General features: G+C 42.1%; 1 protein-coding gene across 1 annotated transcript in view; it reads left to right on the top strand.

Moving 5' to 3' along the window:
• LOC144947815 (uncharacterized) overlaps positions 1-12,826 on the top strand; it is a 127,269-nt gene that overhangs the window by 82,282 nt on the left and 32,161 nt on the right. The window contains exons 23-26 of the mRNA XM_078877171.1: positions 4,303-4,355; positions 7,041-7,077; positions 7,884-7,950; positions 12,004-12,119. Coding sequence (XP_078733297.1) covers positions 4,303-4,355; positions 7,041-7,077; positions 7,884-7,950; positions 12,004-12,119 — 273 coding nt within the window. The remainder of the gene's footprint in view (positions 1-4,302; positions 4,356-7,040; positions 7,078-7,883; positions 7,951-12,003; positions 12,120-12,826) is intronic.

Raw genomic sequence — 12,826 nt, 5'->3', positions numbered from 1 at the left:
TATGTATATTTATACTTTATATATATATTTTACTTAAATCTATTTAATTATAAAACCTTAATATTATACATTCACTCTCTCTCTCTCATACGATACGTATTATGGTGTTCTACACTCACCAATGACAGTAGTATCTTGAGACTTGACTCCAGTAATGACGACGATGACAATGACGATGACAATGACGACGATGACAGACCTGTGCAGTTCGATGAATGTGATGATGAATGATGATGATGATGGTGTTACTGCACAGGTATAATGAGGCCTTTAAATCAGTTCGAAAAATCCGCGATGCACTGAGGCCGCGAAACTTGAACCGCGAAGTGGCGAGGGATTACTGTATATCTTAAAAATAAAGAAGACAAGTGTTCGTAATAGTAATTTTTCATGGACAGGGAATTGCATAAGGATTCTAGTCTTAAGGTTATCTTCATATCTTGAGTTACAATAGAATGTTAGCGATGGTTGTGATACATCTGGAATTGGTTGACCACTCCCAGTGCCACCCTTTAAACTTCACGTGTATAATATACGAATCGTGTAGTAAACAAAACCCCTCAATATGCCCGGAGATGGGAAGCCCTTTTCTACTGACAAACTGCGCCTCTCGTTACATTCATGGTATGCACTTGAGAGCTGCTCAGTGTTTCATTCAATGGGAGGGAAATCCGAATTGTACGACGAATGTGCACGATAGGCAGGCCTTGCTCGGGGCAATGTGAGGACAATGTCAACATTACCAATGACTTCTTCACCATCAACAGATCACAATTAAATAACTTGCTGCACAGTCGATAATCCCCAATTGAACAGAGCATCACACTGATAATTTGAAGAAAAGATGGCAAAGTGGCTCTCTTCTTAGGTTTTTTCGGTAAAGTCACGTAGAAAGTAAAATAAAATAAAAACAAAAATCACGACGTTTCGGAGGCAACACAAGTCTCCGTCATCAGGTGGGACCGTCACAGCCAGATTAGCTGTATCAAGTGAGGCAATGATTCAAGATGTGATCCCTTAAAAGCGAGTTGAGGGGGGAGGGAGAGGGAGGGGGGAGCTCATCAGACTATGGTAGCCAATGAAAGGAACGTATCGGGAGGGAGGGGGGGCGAGGCCAAAAGGGTGGGCGATGGACGTGGAAGCGCTTGTGCGCAAGCGGCCAATTACTGCACACGCCAACATAATGGGGCGATTGTGCGCAAGCGGCCAGCCACTGCACCCGCCAACACAATGGGCAGAGAGGAGGAGGGGAGGTATAATACACATGATAGACAAAAGAACGAAAATGATGATGGGTACAAACTTAGGGGGAGCTCATCAGACTATGGTAGCCAATGAATGGAACGTATCGGGAGGGAGGGGGGGCGGGGGGGGGGCGAGGCCAAAAGGGTGGGCGACGGACGTGGAAGCGCTTGTGCACAAGCGGCCAATTACTGCACACGCCAACACAATGGAGAGAGAGGGGGAGGGGGGGTCTGATACACATGATAGACAAAAGAACGAAAATGCCCATGTTTATACCAATGCTGGCTGAACAATGAAGAGAGTACTGTTAAAATAACTGGGGATGTTAACACTCGGTAAAGTACAGTAAAATAGTGCCTGTCAGATAAGATGGTCCAAAAAAATTTGTGATTAAGTCTTTTTTGCGTGGTTGATAACATCTTTCCAATGATTACTAAGTTTGTACCCATCATCACAGTTGAAATTATGTCTGTGTTTGTATATTTGTATGGCTTCGTGTACAAACCTTTGATGGTAGCCGGGAGGTTTGCAGAGAACCTTGGTCTCGGAAAAGACAATTTCATGAGAGCCCACCGAGTTGTAGCAATGATCGGCCACGGCAGAAGAATCAGTTCTGCCGTGTTTCAGATCTGACTTGTGCTCGCGGACACGATCAGAAACATGACGTTTCGTTTCTCCAATGTAGCAATCACCACAAATGCAACTCAATTTGTAGACTCCAGGATACTGTAAGTCAGGAACGACATCCTTCACAGATGGAATCAGATCACGGATTTTATGCACTGTACTGAATCGGACTTGGATCTTATATTTGTTTAGAATTTTGGAGATCTTTTTGGTCACGCCAGCTATGTATGGTAACGTGATGGTTTTGGTCGGAGTTTCATGTGGCTGTTTCTGTGTGGTGGGAGAGACAGCTTGGCGGATAGTACGGTCAGAGTAGAACTGATTCTTCTGCCGTGGCCGATCATTGCTACAACTCGGTGGGCTCTCATGAAATTGTCTTTTCCGAGACCAAGGTTCTCTGCAAACCTCCCGGCTACCATCAAAGGTTTGTACACGAAGCCATACAAATATACAAACACAGACATAATTTCAACCGTGATGATGGGTACAAACTTAGTAATCATTGGAAAGATGTTATCAACCACGCAAAAAAGACTTAATCACAAATTTTTTTGGACCATCTTATCTGACAGGCACTATTTTACTGTACTTTACCGAGTGTTAACATCCCCAGTTATTTTAACAGTACTCTCTTCATTGTTCAGCCAGCATTGGTATAAACATGGGCATTTTCGTTCTTTTGTCTATCATGTGTATCAGACCCCCCCTCCCCCTCTCTCTCCATTGTGTTGGCGTGTGCAGTAATTGGCCGCTTGTGCACAAGCGCTTCCACGTCCGTCGCCCACCCTTTTGGCCTCGCCCCCCCCCCCGCCCCCCCCTCCCTCCCGATACGTTCCATTCATTGGCTACCATAGTCTGATGAGCTCCCCCTAAGTTTGTACCCATCATCATTTTCGTTCTTTTGTCTATCATGTGTATTATACCTCCCCTCCTCCTCTCTGCCCATTGTGTTGGCGGGTGCAGTGGCTGGCCGCTTGCGCACAATCGCCCCATTATGTTGGCGTGTGCAGTAATTGGCCGCTTGCGCACAAGCGCTTCCACGTCCATCGCCCACCCTTTTGGCCTCGCCCCCCCTCCCTCCCGATACGTTCCTTTCATTGGCTACCATAGTCTGATGAGCTCCCCCCTCCCTCTCCCTCCCCCCTCAACTCGCTTTTAAGGGATCACATCTTGAATCATTGCCTCACTTGATACAGCTAATCTGGCTGTGACGGTCCCACCTGATGACGGAGACTTGTGTTGCCTCCGAAACGTCGTGATTTTTGTTTTTATTTTATTTTACTTTCTACGTGACTTTACCGAAAAAACCTAAGAAGATGATTCCTTGCAGTCACGAAAGCTTCAAATCTAAAAGTGGCTCTCACAAATCGGTGAGAAGCAGAAAGTTCCTATAGCTGTGTCCGAGTGCACTGCCACGCATGCTCCTCTTCACACTCTTCAGCTTTTGTTCCATTTTCTTTGTCAATGTCCATAACCCGGATCCACGGCATAGCAGGTAGTATACACAGAATAACATGTAATTCTTGAGGCACATTGGTACGTTTCTTTTAATCGTGAATTCAGTTTCACAAAAGAACTGTGGCCTACTTTCTTTCACATTTTCATCCATTATTTTTTCGCAGTCCACTTGCGGTAACTGTATTAGGTACACCCACAACTGCGGTGTATTTCGCGATGTGTCTCTCCGACATTGTTGACTGAATTTGTTGTATGTGAATTTGTTTTGCTCATTATTATCTTGAGTCAACTCTATAGCTTTCTTTACAATGTTATGCGCTAATTTCCTATAATTCAAAATGATTATTCTCGTCATTGTGGAGACTATAAATAACCAACTGAATAAGCAGACATCTTTCCTTCACACATCCATCTTTTAAGTAAAAAATTAAAATTATTTCTTACACAACCTATCATCCACACGACCATCTGTAAGTGTAGATATTCAGAAGAATGTATTCAAGACAAAAAACTACGAGCTGGTTTTTATATAGTGTCTCCTTACCATTAGAGTGAGGCTAGCTTCAATCAATGCTGGTGAACTGCCAACACTTACAGGCACGGACCCTCTATGATACAGTTCCTAGTTAGATGTAACATTATATAATACGTAACTCACGTTAATCGTAAGTGTGACTGTGAAGAATATAGAAAACAAAATAGATACGCAGACAGCATGTCTTTTTTACATATCCATCTCTCTACATACATTATAACACTATTTCTTACACAACCTATCAACCTTCTGGGAGTGCATAATTTCACGAGCATTGATTGAAGTACAAACAAACTATGGACTTCATGATGAAGGTTATTTTGGTTTGAGCTTACATATAAATGCGTCATTTGGCTTTTTAGACAGATGTATGAACAATAATAATTATTTTATATATTTATGTTTTTGTTTATTGTGCTTGTTTGCTGATTTGTCAGATGTGATAGCACACGGAGGTCTGGAGAACCATGTGAACATATCCAGAAAAAAGGTGAGAGGGATGAAGCAGTGGGAAACATGACTATAAATTGTTTCAGCTTTAGTTAAAAGTAATTTTATATTTTGTGGGGAGCAGACGTTGCATCAGTATGGTAATTTTAAGTTAATGTTTACGTACAATGGGGTTCTTTAATAGTAACGGCCATTAACGTTTTCCTGTGAAACTGCCAGACCTACATTACTGCAAACGCATAGCGAGAGGACCGCACGCCTTCACACTGCTCGGTGCAGTTTGGATAACACGCAAAACAGTGTTTCAGTTGCAAGTAAAATGTCTCAACAATGAGGCATAGCCGAGTTCCTGCTGTGACAGACAACGAGATCCTTGTGTGGTGCACACGGCGGGAACCGGAGGGGTGTTGTTTTAACATTCATGGGTGAATCGTTTTTGATCCCACACCACAAGTGGTCATGGCAACCCATAGCCACGGGAGTCTCACCGCGCCGGTTTCACCGACTTTGTTCACAGATGGTAAAATGGCACTGATTGCACTAATGAGGTAACAGGTCCCTGTGGGGTGGGCTGGTAGGACCGAACAATTGAATGGCTATAATAAAATGAAATGGCAAAAAATGGGCGCCAATAAGTGGATGGAAACGTAGACGTAGTGGAACATAAGAAACAATAAAGTAGTAGTAACCGTTGTGCAAAAAATAATAGTATTGCACAAGTATGTACCTACGTGAGTGCAGCTTGGAGCAGACCTTCTGCACGATATGCAGCGCCGTCGGCCACGCCCATATCACTATTAGCCCCGCCTCGCCCCCGGTACTGTATTCTCGACTGTAGACTCCGCCCCTTTTCGCCAACGGCCCCTCCCTCCATCGCGCTAAGCTCCGCCTCACACCGCTTGACCCCGCCCCGGTCTCCCGTGGCCCCGCTCCGCCCCCGTGGCCCCGCCCTCCACCCGCGTAACCCTGCCCCGGCCACCCGTGGCCCCGCTCTATCTCGGTGTCCCCGCCCAGCCCCGCGTAGCCCCGCCCCCTGCCGCTGTAGCCCCGCCCAATACACCCCGAGCGGGGGAGAGATTCCCCAGGCCTGGCTCGGCTGGAGAGTCGCCGACGAGGGGGGGGGGTAGGGAGTTGTTTTTTATGTAAAAGTTTTAAATGTAAATGTTTCTATTAAAAAACATCAGGGAATGTAACATTGTTAAACATTTACTCCCTTTCACACACACGGAGGAACTATACGAAGGGAGAGCTTGAGGCCTAGGTCTAGGTTTTAGGCCTAGCTGTAGGCCTTAGGCCGCTGTGAGTTAATTGTTAATATAAATGTTTTAATTATTTATGTAAAATCTTTAAATGTAAATGTTGCTATTTAAAAACATCAGGGAATGTAACATTGTAATTAAAAGCTATCTGAGGGAATTATAAGGGAATGTTACACTTGTTTAGCCAGGATAGCGTCACTGAGTCCAAAGGTTTTTGTAGGGTCATGCCAAGTGTTTGCAGTAGGGGGCGATGTTGATACACAGACGGACGGACGGATGGACAAACGGACGGACGATATAATCTATTGGTGTCTGGTCCACTTCGTTCCTGCCAGTATAAAATTACGTTTATGTGGGTAAATCTGTAGACTCCTCTTCATGTAATTTACAACTCTTTAGTTACTAAGGTTTCTAATAGATACATTCAATGACATTACCTCATAATTCCAGTGTGGTTGTTATTTAAAGAATGTTTATGCATTTTCGCAAGGCATTTCCTGTGGAGGGTTGAATGCGTGGTATTGCCGCTGTGGGTGTTGTTGGCCGCCACCACTCTGCTCACTCAGTTGGCTGCTCACGTTTCCTCATGGAGACACCGCAGTGCCGCCGGTGCAGCAGTGCTTAGTGAATGAGCTCACTAAGCTCCGCTGATGTCAGGCCTGTTCACTGGCTTTTTTAAATCCTTTATATTAAGTTCACTTGCTTGCTTGCTTACGACCGTGCAAATCTTTCGGTCGTTTTTTAACCCACTTCCCGTGATCCAATCGAGCTGACATTTTGCACACAGACTCGTTGTGCGTGACAATGTGTTTTCGTGAAAAAAATTTTCCAAAATTTTACACTTTTTAGGAAAAAATAAATTATTTTTAATTACCAATCGCTTAATGGTGGCAGGCATTCATCTGACCCATAGGTGGCAGCCATCTCAAGCCAGAGGACGAGAGGACTCTAGCCGCCACGCATATAAAGGATTTATAGTGAAAAACTTTGTTTTTACGGGTACATTTTTTACTTTTATTCATTTATGATTGTTATGGATATGGAGTAGTGAGTTCATATTTCATTCTTTTGCAAAGTAATTGGTATGTCCTTTGGAGCATGATTTTAAATGAAATAAAATACAACAAATTACACAAATAAAAAAATATTGTCCGGTTTTTCACAAAATGTTACTTTAATTGGTCGAACAGTTTGAGTTCAAACCAAGAGTGTGCTACTAAAAAGAGGAGTGACAACAAAATCCCCCAGTGTGATGGGACAGCGCATGGAGGGCTCATCCCAGACAGAGAGCCCTGCTGTGGTAGCAGGGTGCCACCTCCCAGACCGGCAGTCCCATTACTGTGCCACCGGGCCGAGCGGGGAGGGACAAGGCCACCTCCTGTGGCCCCCTGTGCACCGTTGTGCTCGGCTTGCCTCCTGGCTCTCGGTGCTGATGGTCGTCGTGGTTTTGTTTGTTCTCTCATCAGACAGAGGAGGAGGTGAAGGAGGAAAAAGCAGCCAAAGGTGAAGTTTGCATGTGTTATAAAGAACACAATATGGAGCCTCAGGGGATTTTATTTTACAATTACAGTGATCCGTCACAATGTATTTGAAAGAGTATCGATGTAATGAATACTATTTTTGCATCGGTCACACCTTAACACTTATAACAACCCAATGTCTATCACGATATCAATGCTTTTTGTAAGATTTTTTTGCGGAGCTGTTTGGAGATTTTCTATACAATTTGTAAAGGAATTTCACAAACCGGCACTGATCAGTGTGGTGAAGTACGGTCAAGCCATCCCCATGACCAACAAGTCAGCGGATGCCGTCATTCAGCAGTTTATTGGCACTGGTCTGTAACGTGTTATATTATTATTTTGTTTCCACAATAAACCCCCCCCCACCTGGAGAAAATCCATGCCTATGAGTGGAGCACCAAGCCAGTGCACACAGTACAGTAGAGCTGGGACAATTAGTCAATTAGGTCGATTAATTTAATACATTTACAGTTGACTATTTTGTGGTTGATTACTCAGGCCCATTTTAAAATGGCGACGGGCACCACATCCTGCCTCCTGAAGGTGGAAAACCCCCTTTGAGCCATGCCCAGGATGATGCGCTAATAATGCTGATGATGTCACCAAGCACCGCCCATCATCTCTTAATTATTTGTGACATTTTAAATGCATTGTGAAGTGTGTTTTTAATGTTTTACAACTACATTCGAAAGTTTATGCCTTAACCTTTAGTTGCTTTTCAAATTCTTAGAAGGACCCACTAATATTTAACCTGCCCATCGTGTGTTGTTGCTCACTTCTTTACAGTGCGGGCATTAAATGCAAAAGGAGACCCAGTTGTGAAGGTCATCACGGAGGTGGAAACGCAATGCACGTGAGTGTATCATCCTTAAAGTACGATCACAAGACATTCTGGGTACAGAGGGCACTGACAAGAGACACTGCTGGTCCAGAGAGCCCATGCAACATAATTTAGGACAGCACTCCAGTCTAAAATACATTGTAAAAATATTAATATTTATGTTGTTGATTAGGTTGGGTGTTGAAACCAATCCTGGTCCCATTACTGCCAAATCTTCTCCAGCACTCACCCATAACTCAATTGATTAAAAAAACAGACAGTCTTGGCTTTCATATTCTTGGTTCTTTCGGTAAAGTCACGAAGAAGGGAAATAATAAAATAAAACAATAAAATTCTCACGACGTTTCGATTGCAACACAAGCAATCATTATCAGGTGTGAAAACCACAGCAAGAAAATTTGAAAAAAGTGGCGTTTTTTTCTTAATGTTAGCACCACGGACAGCGACTGGCGGTTGTTCAGATGGACGAGTCCATCTATGCTCGGAACGGAGGAGGGGGGAGATAGAAAGAGAATGGAATGCGGTCTGAAAGTCACCGTAAGCGTGAACACAATCAATTAAGACCCGAAATGGTTTATCAAATCCTTCCAATGATTGCTAAGCCAGAATCCATCTTCTCGGTTGAAATTGTCTCTGTATTTGTATATGTGGATAGCCTCATGAACAATGCTGTGGTTTTCACACCTGATGATGATTGCTTGTGTTGCAATCGAAACGTCATGAGAATTTTATTGTTTTATTTTTATTATTTTATTATTTCCCTTCTACGTGACTTTACCGTAAGAACCAAGAATATGAATCCCTGCAGTCACAAAAGCTTTAAATCGAAATTTAACAGTCTTGGCATTGCCCATGTTAATATTTGGAGGCATTATAGCTAAATTGGGACAATACATTTTTTTAATTCAATAATCCGGACATCTTCTGTCTGTCTTAAACATGGCTTCCACGAATATAAATCCTATCCTAACAGATTTTGAAGGATAAAATATATTTTTATTAAACAATTAAGAGGATGAGGAGGTGTGGCAGTATATGTGAAAAATAATCTCCCTTGATGACACTCTACCACTGTATCTGACCATGGCTCTTTTGAAATTATTGCACAACTAATTTCTTCTCCAGGTAACCAATACTTTACTCCAATGTGTTGCTATAGACCACCAAATAGCAAAATAAAAATATATCTCTGGATAAAATGATGTCACCCATTACAAAAGGTGAGGTATTAATAATAGGGGTTTGAATTGTAATTACCCACCACATTACACGCAATTGGACTTTACAATCTAAACCTATGGATTACTTCAACCACTAGTCCTAGTATATTTACTTCAGATCGCTTGTCCATACTTGCTATGCTTAGGTAACCATCCCAGTGACCATGCCATTAGTCATACAGAACTCATTTTTAAATGTTGATTTTCAAGCATTTAAACATGACTCTTAATTTTGACTGGGATATGATGAGCAGTTTTTGAAAGTGCTTGGACATATTTTAAGAACCAGTTCATGAAAATCATTGACAAACACGCCCCCTTAGAAAAGTTCAGAATAAAGGGTGATTGTCCCACCATGGGTTAAGCCAAACATTTATGAATTCATGAAAACGAGAGATATAGTGTGGAATAATGCAAAACATCAAACGACCTCCTTGATTGTCTCACTTATAGAACACTAAGAAATAGGTGTACTCGCCAAATAAGAAAAGCTAAATTTTATTTTCAAACTATTTGAAATTCACAAAAAAATCCAAGACTCTTCTGGAAACAATAAATTCAGTTAAAAATAAAGGAAAGCAAAATGTTCTCCCAAAAAAAACCCTTCCTGGATGGGAAGACATTGGCCATGGATTAAATTCTAATTTTGGATCAGCAGAACATGTCTTTAACAAAACACCAGAGTAGCATTTCTCGAAATACACCACTGTTCACACTCACTTCTTCCTCCTCACGTACCAAACCTAAAAATGTGACTGAAAGTCTTCGGCCCTACTTCTCGTTTAGTCCCATATCTGAACTGGACTTGCTGCATAAGCTAGCATCAATTAAGACATCGTCATCCACACGGGAGAAGACGAGTTACCTGCGTTTGAACTTCTGGCTGTGGTAGATCTCGTCTATAAACCCCTCACACATATTTTCAACCACTCACTCACCGAAGGTATATTTCCACGAGTGGAAATCCACTCTTATTCGTCCAGCATATAAAACTTGCTCCAAAGAAGATCCTTATAATTATTTCACCAAATACTAAAATATTTGAAAAATACTTAAATCACAAATAAACTGCTTCTTAAAAACCCATAATATCCTGCATAGTAAACGTTCTGGTTTTCGAGAGGATTACTGCACTACCACAGCTATGATGGATGTATTACATTTTGTCTTGATTAACCTGAATAAAATCCATTACTGTTGTGCAATATTCCTTGACTTGTCGAAGCCTTTGATACCATTGACCGTAATATTCTACTCACAAGACTTGGTCAACAACATTTTCAGACAGTACAAGAAAATCATGGGACCTCCTTTGCCATTACCAAAATATTAGAATAGGTTTTCCCCTTTTTTCTGGCAACAAAACAGTTGTTAAGATGTTAAAACACCAAACGCAAACCTTTTACAAGGAATCATGTCTGCATTAACCACACTACTTATGGTTAGAATGCAAACAAAGCACATACTCTGATAATATATGCATTGTCCTTGAAACTGATTGGTCCACAACAGAGACAGAGACAGCTTCAAGAGACCAGAGGACACCAACTGGCGTCCTCTGGTCTAACACCGTTTGAGACTAGGCTCCAAAGAAAGCTGTCTCTGGTGTGGACCACTCCGTTTCAAAGACAATGTATATATTATCAGAGTATGTTTTTTTTTTGCATTCTGACCACAAGTATTGTGGTTAATACAGACATGATTCCTTGTAAAAGGTTTCACTTTGGTGTTTTAACATCTTAACACCTGTTTTGTTGCCAGAAAAATGGAGAAAACCTATTCTAAGTACAATAAAATATTTTTTTAGTTACCTCTCTGACCGTTCTCAAAGGGTACGTAGTGATAACATCGTTTGAAAATATTAAAATAACAAAGGGTGTTCCACAAGGTTGTGTGCTGGGTCCAATTCTCTTCTTATATTTAAACAATCTTGGACTAAACTTAAACCACTCAGAATTAAATCTCTTTGCTGATGACATTGTCATGCTAGTTTCAGGTAAATCTCCAAACAAAGTAAATCAGAATCTCCAACACCATTTTGACTTCATTCAATATAAATTGTCATCACTAAAATTGCTTCTAAATGTCCACCATTTTAAGATCGTGCTATTTGCTTTCAACAAGAATCCAGTTTCATGCCTTTCACCAATTACGGATATCAGAAACAACATCATTGGACAAACGGAATGCTTAAAATTATTGAGTTTATTAAACTTACGTTCTGAACCCATATTGATGACATTCGAAAGAAAATATACAAATATTATTTTCCCATTGAGTGCGCCTGCAAATTGTTGAAGCTATTCTACCACTTTTTGACGACTGACACTGAGACCTCTGCAAAATCTCTCGTGATCTCACAGCTGATCCACCAATTGTTTCAACTATTGTGGTAATGATAGGTAATTAGCAGGGCCGGATTAATATTTTGTAGGCCCCTGGGCTACAGGTACTGTGAGGCCCCCAGTAATATTTTCAAAAGGAAAACAAAGTTAAAGAAAAATACAATTTATATTTACAAGGCTAACTACAAATAAAATTCAGCATTTACATGTGAAATACCTTTTTACTTAATCTCAGGAGGCCCCTGGGCTGCAGCCCCTAAAGCCCATGCCTTAATCTGGCCCTGGTCATTAGAGGGGCATTGTTATACATAATAGTATTCTCTGTAACAGTATTGGCTATGCATTGCAGATTAAATTCTGTTTGCTGCTGTGTTTCTCTGCTTCACACTCCGTGTTGTCTCACCGGTGTGATGGCTCCATGGTGACTCACCTGGAGAGGCTGCTGGAGCTGTGATATGAGGCTGTGTTACTCCTGGGTTATGCTCTGTGTTGTCTCACAGTTACGACATCTCCACGGTGCCACGCCTGGAGAAGCTGCTGGAGCTTCTGTCTGCCAAGCGCCCGGCGCAGGAGAAGGAGGTGCTGCACACGGCTTACAGAGAGGGTGGTGGCCCAGGTGAGAGTCTCAACGCTCACCCTCTATAAAACTTTTTGTGTATTTGATTTATATACTATGCTCCTAATACTCATTTGATGACATCACCAAATTAGAGCAGCATAAGTAATTACAGGTCAAGATGCGATTCCACTCAAAACAGTCAGCCACCAAACACACAGGAAGCAGCCAAGTCGAAGCTTTTGTCTTTTGCACTAAATGTGCATGTAAAAGTATTTAACTTAAAACCACAACACTATTCAATGTCAAATTTCAACAAGATGTGTAGAACTTGGATTTCCTAGTCAGATAACCAAGAAAACACAATAACAATTAAACTAAACTCAAAACATTCGTCAATAACACTGCCATAAAAGGAATATTATACATATGTAGTGCTGAACTTCACGCGGACAACTTCTTCCTTTTCTGTCGTCACTTTATTTTATCAAACTCAGCACATTTCGCCACCATCCTCCAGCGCGTTCTCTGCTCGCCCGCCGCGCTCCGCTGGCCTCGCTCGCTCCGATCCTCCCTCTCTCTCTCCGTCTCTCCCGACTCCCCTCTCTGCTTCTCCGTCCCACTCCAGCCGTCGCTCTCTATCGGCTTCTCCGTCTCACTCCTCCGTCTCACTCCGACTGTCTCTCCCGTTCCCATTCCACTGCTAGCCTATTCGTCCTCTCGTCTCCTCTTTTTCCCCTGCTCCACCTCTACCCTATTCTACCTCT

This window comes from Lampetra fluviatilis, chromosome 3, assembly GCF_964198595.1.
Source record: "Lampetra fluviatilis chromosome 3, kcLamFluv1.1, whole genome shotgun sequence".
Lineage (NCBI taxonomy): Eukaryota > Metazoa > Chordata > Hyperoartia > Petromyzontiformes > Petromyzontidae > Lampetra > Lampetra fluviatilis.
Note: the sequence above shows the minus strand (reverse complement) of the source record. Positions and strands in the feature narration are given on the sequence as shown.